General features: G+C 38.4%; 4 protein-coding genes across 8 annotated transcripts in view; 2 read left to right on the top strand and 2 right to left on the bottom strand.

Annotated features, from left to right (window-relative positions):
• Positions 1-6126, bottom strand: part of LOC108690972 (mediator of RNA polymerase II transcription subunit 13) — a 34427-nt gene extending 28301 nt beyond the window's left edge. For all 3 annotated transcript variants that reach the window (XM_018198538.1, XM_018198539.1, XM_018198540.1), the window contains exon 1: positions 6054-6126. In XM_018198538.1, the coding sequence (XP_018054027.1) occupies positions 6054-6122 (69 nt within the window). In that variant the 5' untranslated portion in view covers positions 6123-6126. The remainder of the gene's footprint in view (positions 1-6053) is intronic.
• Positions 1-10551, top strand: part of LOC108690978 (39S ribosomal protein L50, mitochondrial) — a 17589-nt gene extending 7038 nt beyond the window's left edge. Inside the window, exons 1-5 of one of the 3 annotated variants that reach the window (XM_018198552.1) lie at positions 6436-6584; positions 6769-6872; positions 9648-9850; positions 10194-10313; positions 10403-10551. In XM_018198552.1, the coding sequence (XP_018054041.1) occupies positions 6510-6584; positions 6769-6872; positions 9648-9850; positions 10194-10313; positions 10403-10536 (636 nt within the window). In that variant the 5' untranslated portion in view covers positions 6436-6509 and the 3' untranslated portion in view covers positions 10537-10551. Of the gene's footprint in view, positions 1-6283; positions 6585-6768; positions 6873-9647; positions 9851-10193; positions 10314-10402 lie in introns of those variants that run through there. The other 2 variants (XM_018198551.1, XM_018198553.1) reach the window with 2 other exon arrangements.
• A 1131-nt stretch (positions 10552-11682) lies between these two features.
• LOC108690954 lies at positions 11683-15389 on the top strand. Its single transcript, XM_018198510.1, has 8 exons — positions 11683-11754; positions 11870-12025; positions 12551-12892; positions 13691-13858; positions 13958-14157; positions 14340-14505; positions 14570-14729; positions 14930-15389. Exons 1-8 carry the CDS (start codon positions 11683-11685, stop codon positions 15343-15345), a joined length of 1680 nt encoding a protein of 559 aa, XP_018053999.1. The 3' UTR covers positions 15346-15389.
• A 554-nt stretch (positions 15390-15943) lies between these two features.
• Positions 15944-18523, bottom strand: part of LOC108691050 (G protein-coupled receptor kinase 1) — a 23659-nt gene continuing 21079 nt past the window's right edge. Inside the window, exons 11-15 of the mRNA XM_018198674.1 lie at positions 18017-18406; positions 17870-17924; positions 17651-17799; positions 17397-17489; positions 15944-17059 (exon numbers count right to left, since the gene is read on the bottom strand). Coding sequence (XP_018054163.1) covers positions 16901-17059; positions 17397-17489; positions 17651-17799; positions 17870-17924; positions 18017-18406 — 846 coding nt within the window. The 3' untranslated portion in view covers positions 15944-16900. The remainder of the gene's footprint in view (positions 17060-17396; positions 17490-17650; positions 17800-17869; positions 17925-18016; positions 18407-18523) is intronic.

Genomic DNA, 18523 nt, shown 5'->3' with positions numbered 1-18523 from the left:
TGTGTGTGTGTGTGTGTGTGTGTGTGTGTGTGTGTGTGTGTGTGTGTGTGTGTGTGTGTGTGTGTGTGTGTACAGTGAAGTCTCCTATTTCAAATATAAATAATTTTGACTTAAATTATTCTTAAGTTTCAAATTTTTATATTTTTAATATAAAAATTTGTCACTTTTTCGCTGATATTAACGTCCAGTATCCATTGGACGCAAATCCATTCTTCGCAAATCGCCGAAAGAATTCTTCTCCATATCGATAAATTTTCTAACAAATTTTTTAAAATGATAATTAATTTAGCTGTCACCTGCTAAGAAAAAAAAATACATCTATTGCTGTCAATCTGTTTTGCTAATTAATTTTGACTTTGACCTTTCAAGGAAAGCTTTCGGTATAAACTTTGTGTTTTAGAATTTCGATCATTGATAATCGATTGATTTAATGATCGATAAAACATAGTTAATGTACGGGCGTGGCGCGATCGCATTTAAATAATCACTACCGATTAACGACTCACGTATTTGATATTTTCGAAGGCAATGCCGTTCTGTCACCTTGATCTCAGCGGTTTGCCACGAGACGTGGCACCAGATGAAGTAGCTGATCGATTTTACCAACGTAATTTCTACCGCGCCACACTAAATTTGATCGTCGACACGTCGCTGTTGTGAGCCGAAGGGGAAGACGGATAAACCACCATACACACAACCTTATTCATTGAATTACATCTTTCAAGCTGATGCTATACTTTTATTACAAAAAGCAACCGCAGCTATGTCATATCGATTGGGTCAAAGCGGATCCAATGATAGCAAATGTTAAATATTTTGTTAAACAACTATGCAACCATATAATACGCAACGATTCGCTTTTGGAAATATCGTGTTTATTTGCAAAAGTTATTTGCTTTCATCTCGCTAGCTTTCAATGACATTTTACCATATACTGCTGTGAAATTGTTTCAATTTCTGTTTGTAAATATTAATCGTCTATTTGTAAACATCATTAATTGACTATTTATATACATCAAAAATAAAGTATTTGAAAAAGAACATAATTCTCACTGAATTTTCACTTTATCAATGCAACTTGTAAAGTTATCGCGACGATTTATGTTTTAATTGAAATTCTCTTGCCCAAGTCTACTAATCGACAGTATTATCTTCGTTGCATGCCTCCGTTACTTTAATTAATCCGATTAGGCACACGTGATTGGCGCGTTTCTCGTTAGCTACTGTCGCTGTCTCGAAAAATTGAGTACCACTGTATGAGAATATTCTTACGTGCCGCTCTCAAGTTTTACCGCGAATACACGAGACCGTAGGCACAAAAACTGCCACGAGCGATTTCTTCGTTTGACGGTGCGCGTGAAACCTGTAAGTCGTTGTGTATATCAATAATGTAACACGCCGTCGTCTTAATTAAGCTTAATCGTTACACGTTTCGCATCGTCAGACTTGTCTTCACGGACAATTCTGATGTTTACACCAACTTCATTCCAGAAAATAGTCGCTCGAAATGATATTCTATAGACAAAAGAATTGTGAATTTTTGAATAATTAAAAGCTAATAATATGAAGATGTACTTTATACATATATACGTTCTATTACACTTTTATAATACAATTGTTTCTTACACTGAAAAAAATAATGTTACATCAACATTTTATTTTAATTAAAAATAATCTTGTTAATTCAGGACATGTATTAATGAAACAAATAAAATGTTATTAAAACACAAGCATAATGTATTTGTTTTACTAATAGTGTTATTGAATTAAAATTATTTTTAATTAAAACAATATTGTTGATGTAACATCATTCTTTTTTCACTATATTTATGCTAGAAAAAAAATGTTTATGTCGCGCGAATAAAAGCGGAGCTAATCGGTCGCATCTGACACATAGGTAATACATTTGGTTCTCAATTTCTATTGAATATTAATAAGCTCTAAACAAATTCTCTAATTATGCTTCGATACTTAGAAATGTGGCGTGACTTATGCAAATCGATTTCTGTGTAAATATTAATTAGGTAGATGTATACAATCATACGTTCCACGAACCATCCGCATGAGTTAATCTTTTCGAGAATGCGAAAACTATTTATGTGAATTTATTACAGTTTTTAGGTGATAAACATATAATTGAAAAAAAATCTTATCTCTCTCTCTTTTCAAATCATGGAAAAGATGATTACAGAGATTAACACAATAATTTCTGTAATAAAAACCTTCATAATGCTTCTCCATTTATCCATTAATTATTCAGGTCATTAATTGCGACTGATATTTGATTAAATTGTGTTAATCGTACACATATTCGTACACATATTCGTGCGACATAAAGAAACTAATTGGGATGTCAATAGCCGCTGCAATACCTTTGCGATCAAACAGCTTTGCTAGATTTTGCAATAAATTTGTGTATGCATATATATCGCGTTTAATCGAATAAAATATATTCGCTGCTTCGTTGACGGGTCGAATTAACTCGCAGCGCAGTTTTCATAAAGTTCCAAAGCCCGTCGCTTTGTCGGAATTCAACGGAACACGCGCCAATTTAAAGCGCAACTCCGCTCGTCCGCATAAAACTAAAAACGGTTTCTGTCGGACTTCTACATTGTAAAAATGTACATGTCATTGGTGCAAATTTCACGAATGTAAAATATGCGAATAAAATGTATCTCTTTTTTTTATTCTTTTTCTGGAAAAATTCCCATTAACCGAAAGCGAAAAATCGTCGCGCTTGTTGCTGATTTTAGGGAATAATAAATATCGATTGTAAATAAATGAGGATATGTGCCGCGCAAAAATCTGTCAATGATACACAAAATGAATCGAGCTGATTTTTTTCACACGATAATATTCGCATACTAAATATTCTTAACTTACTATAAATAACTCTTTTTCATGAATCATACAATACGGAATAAATTGAAGCTCGAAACTGAATGGAAAATGTTCGTTATTATCAATATTATTTTCCAAAAATAAATACTATGCCCAAGTAATGAGAATGCGAATATGATTTTCGATTTTTTTCAGATTTTGTTATGTGTGGTTTAAGTATCGTTCCTCGTACAAAATTTATATTATTAAATTACATTAATCTTAATCGACTGTTTTGCATTATTCTGTTTATATCTGTTTAAACATTATTTTCACATAAAAAGATATTGTCATTTAAGAATTTTTTTTGCTCCTGTTTTCATTTTTCATATCCTATTTTCCCGATTTTTCATATATTTTACTACTAGTACTTTTACTAGTACTTTTCAATAATTATTTATTCTATCAGTTACTTTTATTAATTTCTGACATTAATATATTTATTTCCTTTATTATTTTATTAATATATTTTTAATAGATTACACTCCAAAAGTTTTTTTTCTCTCTTACAATCAACGTTTCATATTTGTGTTTCATTTATCCAAACACCCTTGAACTCTTCTATTGTTTCGCAAATTGACATACATTCTTTACATTACCATCTATAAATTATGGATTCGCACAGACTGGGCGAAAAAATGAATGGTCGAGACGTCCTCGATGAGAAGGAAAAGATAGCTATCTGGTTATTTTTGGCTATACTTTCAAACCTGTCGTCTGTTGTTAACTACTTTGTTTAGAGGAGAGTACATAAGACTTTCTTATTGATTTTGAGATTTGTAAAATCTCTAAGAAACATCCTTCTGTGACATTCGTTTCAAGAGTCTTTGGAGAATCAACCCTATAACAGAATTTAGCCACTACATGTGATATATGATATATAATATTATTAATTGGCCTATCCTTTTGGCCAACTTCAGTAAATTAGAATGAATAAGTCTAAGTTACAAAAAAGTAAAAAAAAGTAACATTATATTAATAGCATTACATTTTAATTGAAAATAACATCTTTATTAATTCAATAACACTATGAATAAAACAAATATTTCGTGTTCCTTTGATTTAATAAAATTTTACTTGTTTCTTTCTCTTTCTCTCATTAATACCGTTATATATAAATCAATAAGATTATTTTCATTGAAAACAATGCTGTTAATAATTTTTTTCAATGTAGAATGAGACAGCATATGTAAAAAAGAAATAGTATATATACTTTTCTCTTTCACTCTTATTTTGACAAAACTACTCGTGGCCAGACTCAATTGTGGAGTTTCTAGTTTCAACGATCCCGGAGAATCTGGACTCTTGCAGGTCACAAAATATGTAAACCATGACACGCCGAAGCTGCGACGAGGAGCTTCGAGGAGTAAAGAAAGACGGACGCGTCGTCCGTTCGCAGTGACGTTTAGCCGCACTCTGTGAGAACGCGAGATGCAACGAACGGTAGAAAAATGCGTCCGCCTCGCCGTTAGTCTCTGTGTCGAATGCGTGACGTGCGCGTGTATGCGTAAGTCGTACGCACGCGCGCGGAATGAGTAGAGAAAAGAGAAGTAACGCTTGAAAATAGAAAGAAGCGCGACGAGAGACCTTCCTCTTCAGGTATAGATATAAAGTACAGGTATAGGTATAGATAGATAGCTAGCCGCATATAACAACCAATCTCTCGCATGCGCTTCGTCTTCGTGGAAATGATCGTGACCACCGAAAAACGAATATATACTCGCGTGTAATGCTTCGCGCGATCTCGCCTTCGGAGAAGCGAACTTTGTAAAATCGCCTGACACAGTTTTCATTCGACGGCGGCCGGCGCGACGCGACGCGAGACGCCGCACGTTGTTGCCTCCCTCGCGACACAAGTCGTTGAGGCGAAAGGAATGTTACGCGAGAGAGAGAGAGAGAGAGAGAGAGAGAGAGAGGGGGAGAGAGAGAGAGATATCTCCGCTATCCGTTCTCGCGTCGCCACCGCTGCCGTTTCCTCCTCCTTCACGCGCGCTTGCGAAAAAGAATCCAGGAGGCGGGAACGTCGGCGGAGCGATTTTCTCAGCGGAATTTTCGCGGTTCGAAAAGACAAGACCGCGACTGATACTGAGAATCGAGTATCTCTCACTTGGAAGGTATATGAGATGCGATATTACTCGAGAACGAGAAAGAGAGAAAGATAAAGACGGAAAGAGAGACTACGGGACACACGGCGTGCCTTGCCTGCTTGTGTTCTTTCCTCTCGCGGTCACTTCTCTCCCTCCTTGCACTTCCCACTCGTTACTCTCTCGCTCTTTCTCTTTCTATCTCTTTCTCTATCTTGTTCACTCGCACGCCGACTCTTTTTTTCCCCGTCTCGTCCAACGTACCGTAAGACTTCGGGGTCTGACGTGAATCAGGCGTGACATTGGCTCGACACAACAAAACTTCAAATCTCACTAACGTACACACACACACACATACGTATGTACGGTATGTGCGTACGTACGTACGTACGCACGCACGGAGCTGCCGCGAGGACAGGCGGCGGAGAGAGGGAGGGGAAAGGAGGGGAGGAAGACTCTGGCGATACACAACAGCAACATGAGCGACAGCAACGACGATGACGATGTCGACGGTTGACATTGATGTCGGCGACGATGAACGATGAGTGCAAGACACTCGACGACGTCGCCACGAATATAGGTTAATGTTCAGGGCGCGACGGTGGTCGTCGCGCTCGCTCTCTCTCTCTCTCTCTCTCTCTCTCTCTCTCTCTCTCTCTTATTGCTCATTCGCTCACTCGTTCGTTCGGTTCCTCGCTCGCTCGCTCGTATTCGCGTCGTCGCGACATGACGTTACGGGGCCGTGGGATGCCGCCGGCGGCGGCGACGACGACGACGACGACGACGACGACGACGACGACGACGACGACGACGACGACGACGACGGCGACGACAACGACGACGACGACGACGACGACGACGACGACGACGACGACGACGACGGCGGCGGCAGCAGTAGCCACCTTGGGGGGGTCTCTCGCTCCCGTTCTCCAGGCGAGATTGTCTCGCGTTCGCCGAGTCGCGCGGAAATTCGGAGCAGACTCCCAGTATCATTGGGTATTCCCGGGGACAAGGATGAGGGAATCGGAATTGCGAGCAAAGAATGTGCGTCCGCGCGCTCGCGCACGAATACGCGGACAATCCACTCACCAGTGCGAAGAAATTCGTGTGGCAATCCTCCAGGCTGGCGCCGTTGGTTTGATGCGACGGATGCGTCATGGCTTCTCCATCGTACGCCGTACACTCATTTAGTCTAACACTCGAACGGCAACTCCGTCGCCGATCTTATCCCGCTTGCACGAGGATTCCGCGGTACGAGAGCGGGCTAAACACCACGCTTTATTCACTCGGATTCGTACATTTAGGAGGGTTTTCACTTCTCAATGGCGACCGTAAAATGGCGGCGGGCGGCGATGGGAAACAACAAGCGCAGCCGCCGGGTGCGCCCCCTAACGCTCACTGCCGCAGTTCTAGTTGCCGTCGACGGCTACCGTCGCTGCTGCTGCTGGTGCTGCTGCTACTACCACCACCACCACCACCGGTGCTGCTGCCGCTGCTATTGACACCGCGACGGCGACGACGACGACGACAACGAGCGTGGAAAAGATGGCGGCGCTCATCAGGCATGGCTCGTTTACCAGCGCGTTTAAAAGTACATCGGCTATCCTCGCCGCCAGCACGGTCAGTGAATTTTTAATAATTCTAGACGCCACGTCTACACACACAAACACCATCCAGCCATTCATCGGACGTTATTCACTCGCGTTGTCGCGCGCGCGAGTCACACGTTCGTGGGCGACTGCACACGCGTCACTAACCGAGAATACCGAGATCGTCATTTCTTTTCGCTTTTTTTTCCCCGCAGGTGATCGCGCGTCGCGGAATCGCCCGGCACAAAAACCAGAAGAAGCCAACGGTGATGGTGAAGGCGCGGATCGACTCCGCCGGGGAATCGCTCGCCGCCCGCGGGTAAGCGCGCTCGCGTCCGACACGTCGTAGCGCCTCACGTCGCGCAGCCGTACGGTAAAATTTGCGTTACGTAGCGGCGCTGCCTTACTAACGGTGGCCGTACCGCGGCCATATTAACCGTTCCTACCACCACTCCCCTGCGCCTCAGCCAATCGCCCAACGAATCTGACAGGTCCTCAGGGCCGTGCGTCCTCGCTTCTCTCTCTCAACTTCCCCTCTCCCCCTTCTCCTGCCCGCACCCCACCTCGCTCTTCTACCCTTGTGACGCCACGCTTTGACTTTTAATGTCCATTTCTATCGATGTAGAGTCACTTTAATCTTGGATCAACTCTTTATCTTTTTCTAATTTTTAGAATTGGAAAAAATGAAAAGTGAGTTGAACTGAGATTAATGTTAATTTATATTAGTGGGAAAGATCCATTAATGTTTATTTTTATCAATCTAGATTAACTTTAATCTCGGACTTGGTCTTTATTGTTTTCTAATTTGTACAATTAGAAAAAGATAAGGTCAGTTGGACTGAGATTAAAATATATTGATAGAAATGGGCATAATTCTTAGAGAACTAGAGAAAGATACAAAATAAGTTACACTGTAATTAAAGTTAATTTAAATTGATAGAAATGAACATAAATCCGACCTACGTGCCGATTTAAAATCGCAACATATTAAAAATATAAATAAAACTAAAAAAGAAAAGACAATGGAAGACCGAAGAAGAATATTCGACTGTCGATTGAGTCGACTTGTTCGCTATTTACATTTTTATTAGTGTTTCTTTACATTCGTGTCTTCCGTCAATCTTTTTTTCCCTTTTAATATCAGTTTAATTCATTTTTGTTATACTATCTTCATTAATTATATATTTCTATTTTTATACTTTTCTCTTATTTCTATATTTTTACAGAGCTTGCCGTACAACAATAAACGCCTTTATTTATCAATCTATACTTCTATACCACTGTGCGCGATTTATATCCATCTATCAGTATAGATTCTATCAGTACAGATTAACTTTAATCTCGGTTCAACTTATTTTTCATCTTTTTCTAATTCTCAGAACTAGAAAAGAATAAAGAGTTAGTTGAATCAAGGTTAAAATTAAACTACATTGATAGAAATGGGATAATTACCGAGCGAAAAATTGACCGTGCGATTTCCGCGAGTTTTCAAAAGCGCCAGATGGGCGGATGACGCTGTGACGCAGCAACGGTAGACAAAAGGGTCGGTTCAACAGAAAAATATTACATTTCTTTTCATACAAAAAAATCGAATAGTAGAAGAAACATACGAGAAACGATTCCGATATGATCGGGTTTGTCGACTCCAAGAACGCTGTGTACTTGTCGCCGTGTATATATAATCGCGGAAAAGATTTTCATTTAAATTTCTCCTCTTCTCGTGATTAACAGACAGATTAATCGACGGAGTGATTTCCGGTAATCCGTGATGATCGCCATCGACAAGATCGATTCTTCTGGAAAAATGACATTGAATCGAGGAGGAAAAGGCGGTCGCGATCGGCGTCGCATGGTACTCGCGACATACCAGGATTGATTATTGATTATTGTTTACGAAAGCGAACCGCAGCACGTCGTTTCGCGTATTTCGGTGCGGGGCACTCGAATGTCCCGAATACGCCGATGTTCAGCGCCGTCCAATGAGAGAAGGAGAGCGCGCGGGATGGCAGCACCGTACGGTTAGCGGGCATCGATCTCTTCCCCTCCTTTCATCCATACCCCTCTTTCAGGACCCTTTGTCCTTTCCTCTCACGCGTCACGACAAATTTCATCGCGCGGGAGAGAAAAAGAGAGCAAAATTCCTTTCCCGGATGCTAAAAGTGCGCGAGTCCCGAACATTAGGTCCTGGCAGTTATTATTGGCCAATTTTGGAGAGATCTATCTTTTTTACTCTCTCTCTCTCTCTCTCTCTCTCTCTCTCTCTCTCTCTCTCTCTCTTAATTGTCTGGATTTCAAGTTAATTGTGCTTCTCAAAACGAGGTGAAAATTACAAAAGTGAACGAATTTATTAAAACGCTTATAATTCCATTGATCGACACCTAGTAAAGTTTGTTCATTTTTATAATTTTCACCTCGTTTTCAAGATCATAATTAACCTCCTAGAGATCGAGTATGTATATCTTAAAACGAGATGAAAATTGCAAGTGAGTGAATTTATTAGAATATTTATAGTTTTATTTATAATTTGATCGATTCTCTTAATAAATTTGCTCACTTATGAAATTTTCATCTCATTGCAAGATATATAATCGACCCCTTCTAGAAGACGAAAATTGATCCAACGAAATGCAGAAGCATAAACATTTTGATGTCTCGATTTTCGCCTAGAAGCTTCGATTATACTTCTGTTATTCTTTCCTTGCATTTAATTTGCACTCTTTTTTATTTTTATTTTCGCCAAGAATCGAATTGACGACATCATTCGTGACATTGATATAAATAATAAAAGATCGTTTTCTCTTTTTCTTACTCTTCATTTCGAAATTTTCTTTTGGACAAGTATTGGATATCATTGTGAAGAACCATCGAAATTCAATTTATTTTGTTTTAATGCCCATTTTCATAATGTAGATTATTAATGTAGATTTTCTGGTTCAACTTACTCTTTATCTTCTTTTTCTAGTTCTAAAAAAATAAAAAGTAAGTTAGATAGAAACAGACATAAATTATTCAAGATGTTGTTTTACATCGAGAAATCTCACGCCGAATTATTTACGATCGATGTGAAGTGCGATTGCGTATATTCTGCTTTCAGATTTCTGAGATCGCAAAAGTCTTACGAACCCCCGGAAAACGCAGCCGAGAGAATTGACAGAATTTGCGAGAGTCAAACCATCCCTGTGAATGATAACACAAAGCTCGAGGATCATGTTCTTCGCTTTAAACTATTCGTCGCTTGCGAGAGGGAGTTTAAGCATTCTATCCCCAACTCATTGCTTTATACCATCGAGAGTATCGGTTAGCAAACAAAAAAGTTTCTCGATCTATCAAGTGTCAAAGATTCGTTAGATTTATCAACTGAAAAAAAAAACATTCCCAAGCAATATCGAAATTGGCCAACTTTTACACCCTCTTATTTATTTAAATTTTATTTTTTAAATAATAATAATAATATAATATATTATTTATTTAAATAATAAAATAATAAATAAAGATCCATCTTCAGCCTCTCTCTTTCAAACTTTGGTTTTCTTTTATTTTTTGACATAAAACTCGATAAGAAATGACGAATATTTTACAACTTGCTATATGGCATCGATCAATCGACAATAATAAATAAGTGTGAATCTTAAATACATAGGGGATCTGAAGCAATTTTATTCAACACCGGTAGACAGCACGACGCCATATGAAGCGCTGCGTAAAATAGATTTACCCAAGAATTTGCACATCCAACAGGATTATCATCGATTCCATCCGGGTGAGATGTCCCACGGAATTTACAGAACTGTCATGCTGTTTTTCCAACGGCCCAGTGTTTGTACAGCGATAAAATTTTTTTTTCTCCAGATACTGACACGATGTTTAACGGCAAAACGGCGTTTCCGAAAAGCTCCACTCTCGTTACTGGTTTGAAATATAAGAAGAAATATCCTGGACACACGCAGGACAATCCATGGTTGGACGAGCAGATGAAGATCTAAGGAATTATTGTTATAAATTACAAAAACAATTGCAAAAGTTGTATTATGTAAAGATAATAAACTTAAATGATTGTTAAACAATCATTATCCTGTGATCTCTTTCAGGTCGGACATTCTAACGTACAGAAATAATGTAGATTATTTTTTATCTTGATTCAATTTACTTTTCATTCTTTTTCTAATTCTAAAAATTAAAAAAAAATGAAATGTATGTTGAGATTAAAGTTCATCTATATTAATGGAAAGCAGTAGCCACACAATGTACGGATTATAACACACAAAAAACTTAAGCAATAAACGAATTAATCAATCACAGTAGAGACTAAGGCAATAACATAAGCAACAACAAATTCAACATGTTGATTTTCTTTACGTCTTACTGCTTATAAATTTTTCTGTGCCATGAATGTTCATATTTAATGCAGAACATTTTCTTCGCGTTGATTGGATTATACTTTTATATCTAGAGTAGTTATACGCAACTTTTTTTAAAGGTCACTTTCAAAGGGTCATTTTTAGAAATAGGTGAAATCTTTTGGACCGTATAATATTTATTTTGTTTGCATAAGATATAATTTTATATTTTTAGCTATGAGTTGATGGTCACAAAAAATTCATAGATGGATGATCCGACTCATAGACTTCAGATTGCATATCATTGATTTACAGGAATATTCATACGGTATATACAGATAGAGTATATACAGACCTTCAAAGGATATCCTAAAAATGTCTAGACATACTAAAGAACGTTTCTAGAATGTCTCTCGGATAAAGTATACTGTATAAATAGTTATTTCAGCAAAAGAAAACTTTCAACAGTTGCAAAATAAATGTATTGCTGAATCTCTCTCAGTAAAACATTTCTGCGACGTTCTTACGACTTGCGTAAGTACATCGACATTTTGTGAGAAATTTTAGTTTCTGAAGCAAGTCAGGACGTGAATTCGATGTCGTGTAAAGTACTTGGCGAGGCCAAGTACATACGTGATCGCGTAACCACGGATGCAAGCCATAACTTCTCCTCGATCGACCCATCGGTCACACGTAGCAACGTGCCGATGTGGTATCAAGGTAGTAACCAACGGACGGCTCATTTGCGTACAAAGTATATACGAAAAAACGAATCAGCGATCGCCGATCAGAATGTCTGGGATCGCAAGTGCGACTGGTCTCCTGTCCGCGCGAATTCAGCCGATTCGCAGACCGAAGCCTAAGGTGAAGATAAGAAAAGAAAAGAATATTAGCAAAATCGGGACGGGCGCTGCACGTGCGCCCCGTTCCCTTTACAGCAGCCCTTCTCTTTATTTATTCAAATATCACGTATACGTAGAGCGTGGAATTATCAGGTTGTACCCGAGCAGCCCCGTTCGCCCTTCGACCGTTTGCCGGCCTCTTTAATCCTTATCCTTACGGTTGCTCAGTGTTGTGCAACCATCCAGCGGATTGCGAAGCAAAGGAGGTGGTTCAACGCGCTAAGGACACATGGGTAAAAAATTCATATCTTACGTAAGGGAAAAGATGTGATGTTGTAAAAAAAATGTCTACATAAAGAGTAACATTTATATTATAAAGAGTAATATGGAACGCGTAATATGTAAGATCATAAAATAATAATTGATCCTACATTACTCGAGTGTTTCTGACACCCCAACATTATTCTTAATTTTTATTATTCTCTTTGATGATTTATAATTAAATAAAGTTTGACAATATTTTAAACTTCTTTTAGATAAAGACAATTGCAAAATTTTTTTTAATCATAAAACAATTTTGTTAAATGTATGTATATAATAAATAATTATATAAATAGTATTCATACATTTAAATTTATGAGGCCGGAGTATCCTGAACACTCCACGCGAGTGATTAAATTAATAGAGCTATTATAGGTAACTATTTTAGGAAAGCTAAGAAAGAAAATACTTAATCTCAATTGTTGTCATCTTTCCTATAAATTACAGCGAATTTTGTTTATTATATCATTTAATGAAACTCGCGCATTTTTCATTAGGCGACCGAAGGGAAAGCACTTTTGCTGCCGGAGGAGATGGAAATGATACGGACGAGCCTATTAGCGGTGGGTGCAGGCGGTGGTGGCGAGACTGCAGCTGGAAATGTCGGAGGTGGCGACGATGGTTATAATACTGAGATGACCGCTTCGGCGGTGCCCGAGGAGCTCTTCCGGAAATACACGGAAACCGATTCGCGACCTTTGACCCCGGCGCCCACGCTTGCTAGCGGACCAACGGCATTAACTGGTCGCGCAGCCCAGGAAGATTTGCCGGCGACCTGCAACCCGCGCGAGCGCACCACCCTAGTTCTGGATCTCCGAACGACCTCGCAGAACCAGCAGGTGGTCGGTGTCAAATACAGAGTCTCGGCCGACGATTTGTCGCCGCAGATGATATCTTTTTTTCGGCCTTTGTAGATAGATTGACTCATTGCGCTCAAAGATAAGTTTCCTTATCAAAGAAGAAACGATAAAGCGATCTAAGAATAATTGCAAAGATAATTGCTGTAGTTAAGATAAAATACAGAATTCTCTTACAAAAGCACTAATAAAATATATATAAAAAAAAGATTATTAAAATTATTGTAATATGAAAATAATAAAATATGAACAAAATGAATACACGGAAAGAGTTTTTGTTGAAGGATTTAAAAATTTAGCTAGATACAAATCTGAAAATAATAAAACAGATAATTTAAACAGATCATTAAAATAATTATATGTATTTAAATTGGTTGTTAAAATGTCAAAACTTTTTGCAGCATTATCATTGTAAATAATTATTTTGATGGTTCAATAAAATTATTTTCAGATTTATATCTGTAAATTTTAAATTTTTAGCTAATTCAACAAAACTATTTCTTCTACATAGAGATGTAAAATATAAAAGAAAATGAACTGATTTATGCAGTAACATGTTGCAGGCAATTAAAATTAATTCAGTTTTAATTTAATTATTAAAATAATTAATAATTTGTGAGAGCAAATAATTCATGAAGAGATATTGTAATACTGAAAGAATACTTTAAACTTTAAACATTCCCGCTTTCAACATTGAAATTAGCTTTTCAAGCTATCTTGTTTCTTTATTTGAGACGTCCGTTCGCGAAGGTGTTACTTGACAGTTTGTACGGGTTTTAGGAAAACGAAACGTTCAGCTGGCATGCTCTTACGCTCGAACTACCACCAACACCTCGGAAAAGCGAAATATTTATCTGTAAGCCGACCTTACGATCACAACATTCATTAACGATATCTGTGCCACCTCCTTCGTCACTTTCCTCGCCTATTGCTGAAAAATGTGAAATGGTAAGTCAATTTCGTTTCTAGAAGTAGTTACACGTGTACCTTTTTCTCATTTGAGACTGCTCGACATTTGGAAAATAATATTACCATCGCTTATACAAGAGTTCATCCCGAAACGTGGAAGAAGAAGTCGATAGCGACAACGAGCAGCAACCAACAATTATACGAAGACGGGGAAAGCGATTACGTAAAAGAAAGTGTAGGAGAGGCTCGACTTACGGCCAGCAAACGGAAGTTCGTGATCCGCTCGAGCCCACGGTAACACAGGTTTCGCAGATCGGAAACGGATCACGGCGATCGTCGTCAGTATCCATAAAAATTAGACATCTGCATGAAATGTTACATTATGTTTATATATATATATAAAATGAGAATATATACAAAGTCAATTGAGAATAAAAAAAAATTTGTTAATTTTCTAAATTCTCTAAAAATTAATTCTTTAAAAAAAAAATAATGTTTTCTCTTCAATGAATTGTAACAGGCTTCACGTAAACGATGGCGAGGTCGATGGCTCGACATCTCCCAAGAGAACGTCCGCACAGGTAACAAGTCATACGATGCCTCCGAGTTTTCTCGAACCAGATATATTGAAGCATTTGTGCAGAGAGCTGGATCGTGACAAAGTGGAGGCGGAATTCTCAATCAAGGTAGATGCTGATCTTCTATTTCGACCAATAAAAATCTTTTCTATAAATAATTTAATTGTTTTAGAGACGAATCGCCTTAGAAGAAGCGTTACGAGTGAAAGGCGATGCATATACTTTGCGAGGATCTCGTCAAACCAGTGCCAGTTTATCGGTGGAAAACGCTCTTCGGATATTCTCCCGTCAAGCGGCGCGATTTGAATTGCTTGATAGTCAAAGTCTTTGTGGTATGCCGCGATTTTAATTAATACGTATTGATATGTGATTTTCTACTAAAACAAGTAAAAATTATTAAACAAAATGTTCCTGCAAACCATTATTTCTTGACGCTTCTATATTTTAGAATTTATAATACATCATACCTCATAGAATACCTTTTCTTATTTTATCTCATCGATTGGAACTCACGACAACGTAATCGTTACAGATTTAACGTCACTTCAGTACCTCAGTAAACACGCCTACGTCACGTCGGGAAGAAAACTGATATTCGGTCGAATATTTAATAAATTTATCGAGGAGGCGTTGCATAGTGCACGGCACATTTCACCGAGCGATATTGAAGAAGCTCTTGGGGAAGTGGTTGGGAAGGCATTGACGGATGAGCAGCGATCTTATATAAAGTCTGTGATAGGAGATATAACTCAGCCGCTAGGATTTAGGGAATGGTGCGGATTATGCGCCGCTGTCGAAAGGCTGCTGTGTCCTTTGCCACCGAGGGAGAGCGATCCGCCAACGTGGCTCGAAAGAACAGACTTCGAAGCTCTGGAACGAAGACTCAAGTCAGCCGGATCGGTAGATTTCACATTAGCATTGTTGTTGAAGGAGATTCGTGATAGATAGAATATAACGTGTTTCTTATCATATACTCTCATATATATACTCTCTTTTTCTTTATCACAGTGATCGCTAATTATAATGTTCGTATCGTGTAAATCTTACGATGAGTTTAATACGTTATAATTATTTGATGTAAACCTATAAAATAAAATTTTTTCACGGTTCTACAAATGATCCCTAAGTAATGTATATATAAAATGAAAAGTGCGCAGCGAATGTTAAATAGTTTCAAGCAAACACGCGTACATAAATTATGAGTATTAATTTGTACGTAAATCTCACGAATGAAAACTATTACAGGATGTTATTTGATTAATAAATGTGATTATCGAAATAAAATCTATCTTCCAAAAATGTACCAATTTCGATTATTACGATAGAAAAAATGAACCATAGATCAATTCATTCGTGATATTGATATGTAGTTTTTTGTCATATAACTGCTAAATCGAACATTTGTTAATTCCGCACATCGTTCGATTACGTAAAGATTACGATCTGTTCAAAATATAACGTAATGGAGATCACAAATACTTACTGGATTTTTAGTTTTTTTTGTTGATCTACACATGATGCAGGACGAAAAAAAGTTCTTCTCATCTACGTTCATCGCATATTTTATTGCCGGAGCGGACTCGCGTATATCCACTCGAGCGTACATATGTTGCATGCATTCGGTTCACTTTTGATTAATATACAAACAAAGTTTTCTTATTTTTCTTCTCTCATTCTCTCGCACTTAACAACACAATAAATAATGGGTCACTTTTGCTTCGTAAGGATAATATAAAACTGGTCTTTCTCTCTCTCTCTCTCTCTCTCTCTCTCTCTCTCTCTCTCTCTCTCTCTCTACATTAGTAAATAAATTAAGTAAACGAGCGATATGACGAAATGCGTAGAAAATAATAAGAATACGGGATCGTGTAGAGAGTACTAGGTCATAATAATACCAGATGTGTTCCCGTGTGTTATCTGTCAATTTTTGTTCGTCGCTCGGTCGGTCGCTAGTCGCTACGTCACATATTGCACATATAACTAATGTACAAATATAACGAGATGCCTACACGCCCGCGTCCGTGACCAGAAGGAACCGCAATTACTTGCGTATGTGTACGTATTATTTTATGTATAAGTGTACGTTTGTGTAAATGTATTGTGTGTATGTATGGGCGCGCGCGCATTATCCTCATGGCCCTGGGAGAACGTACGCACGATACGACACTACTTGGCTAAAGTATCTATAATACACAGCGCAGCGCTATCCGCCGTATAACGAAATTTTCTTTGGGACGTTCCGTTTGATCGAGGTGTGCCGAAAAGAGGGATTTAGCCGCTTTTTTTTAACGTTGTAACGTTAAAATTTAGAGCGAGCTTCCAGAAGGAAGTGGCACTACCTATATTGCCATTCCGTTCCTCGCTCTTTCCTTAAATCCTTTTTTTTCTATTCATCGCTGCTTTCCCCGTCGGTTTAGTATAAAAAAAGTTGTTGCTGCTGTCGCTGCTGCGGGGCAGTGGGACTGGAGTATGATGGTGCAACGTCGCACATGACGACAAGGGGCTAGTTGCCGTTTGTCGACCGCTGCGTTGCTGGGATCACTGCGTCCCGTTCAGTCCCGTAAATCTTGCCTGCTTTTCTCGCCATATTTCCGAGCATCTCCATTGAGCATTTGTGTGCCGATCTCAACGAGAGCGCCCATTCTTTTAAACTTATCTCGTCCTAAGGTGAATCAATTATTAGTGGTAGTTCGAAATTTAATGTTCTAACTTTTGAGAATCAGATAATTCGGACGATCATTCAATAGATAGTTCAAACTTTCTACTTGAGAATAATCTTAAATCTCTCGGATCTTTCGAGGTTCTATGCTAAGATCTGATTAATGTCTTTATATATTAACGCAATTCGAATTATATGAATTATCCGAAATTGAAACGCGAACATTTCTACTTTAAATTGTTTGAATAATTAGATTATGCAGTTAAAGTCATTTGTTTGAGTTCTAATTGCTGCACTTTATCACAAAGTATTATCTAGAGACAATGAAAGATTCACTTACGGCATTTGTAAGTACGATCTTTGCATCCTTTGTACGCATTACGATGCATTGTTCCCCTTTTACCAATTGCAGATCCGCTCCTACTTCCTCGACCTAAAGATATTTTACATCGCATAATTACCCTTTTTTTTCTTGAAGAGAAAATGTATTGTATTGCATGTCAAGTATGAGATATAATACTAATTGTATTTTGAAAATCATAATTTGATTTTTTATCCTCTTCAATATTTTTCTCCGGTACATGATGTACTTACTTGATCAAGAAATACGAGCTCAGGCTTAGTTGCTGATTCTGGATGTAACTCTAACCGATTTGGATATAGTTTTGCGTAGCGCGTCTGCCATGCACTTGCGAATGGACCTCCTAATTTCTTTATATAACCATGTAATATACAATCCGAACCTGCAAATACAAATGTATTTTCAATTCCATTTAGATTCTAGAATATCCATGTGATATGCGATACACCTACCCTTTTCATCTGTATCAAACCGCTGTTTTTGTTTCGCCTTCTTTTTATTTTCCATCTATGGAGGACGAGACAAAGCAAAATCTTTAGTAAAGACTCGATAATCAGTGAAGTTATTATAGGCAATTAGATAAAATATTTATCTCTTACCTTGTCTGCTTCGTTATTGATTGTCTCGAACACAGTCTCGGCCACTTCAGCCTGCCATCTTTCGGAGATGACTGTAGAAAAGTTTTTGTACAATTCTTGATCCGCATCTGTCAGCTTGATTCCTTTTGTGTCTTCCTCATCGAAAGAGCCGATGTCGAAGGCATCCGCGGCGTTGACCTCGCCGCGCGGCGGTATTAACGGCGGAGTATACTTTAGCAGATACACCTGTTGCCAATCGATACCATTGAAAAACGGATGCGCCTTTATCTCGTTCGCGCCGTTACCACGGCAGCCGAGTCTTTTGCTGACCTCTCGTTGTAGTAAACCTTCTAACAGCGACTGCATCTCCGGCGACAATGTCTCCGGTATTCCAAGACTGGAGACGTTTTGCTTGATTAAAAAAATTAGATTAAATCTTCATGTGTGTAAATTCCTCGAGAGACCTCTAGGAAATTGTCTTGAATCTTCTGATCGCTTACTTCATTCACATTGGATTGCGATATCAAA

Source organism: Atta colombica, unplaced genomic scaffold (genome assembly GCF_001594045.1).
Source record: "Atta colombica isolate Treedump-2 unplaced genomic scaffold, Acol1.0 scaffold38, whole genome shotgun sequence".
NCBI classification, from domain to species: domain Eukaryota; kingdom Metazoa; phylum Arthropoda; class Insecta; order Hymenoptera; family Formicidae; genus Atta; species Atta colombica.
The sequence above is the reverse complement of the archived record's forward strand: the minus strand, read 5'-3'. Positions and strand labels throughout refer to the sequence as shown.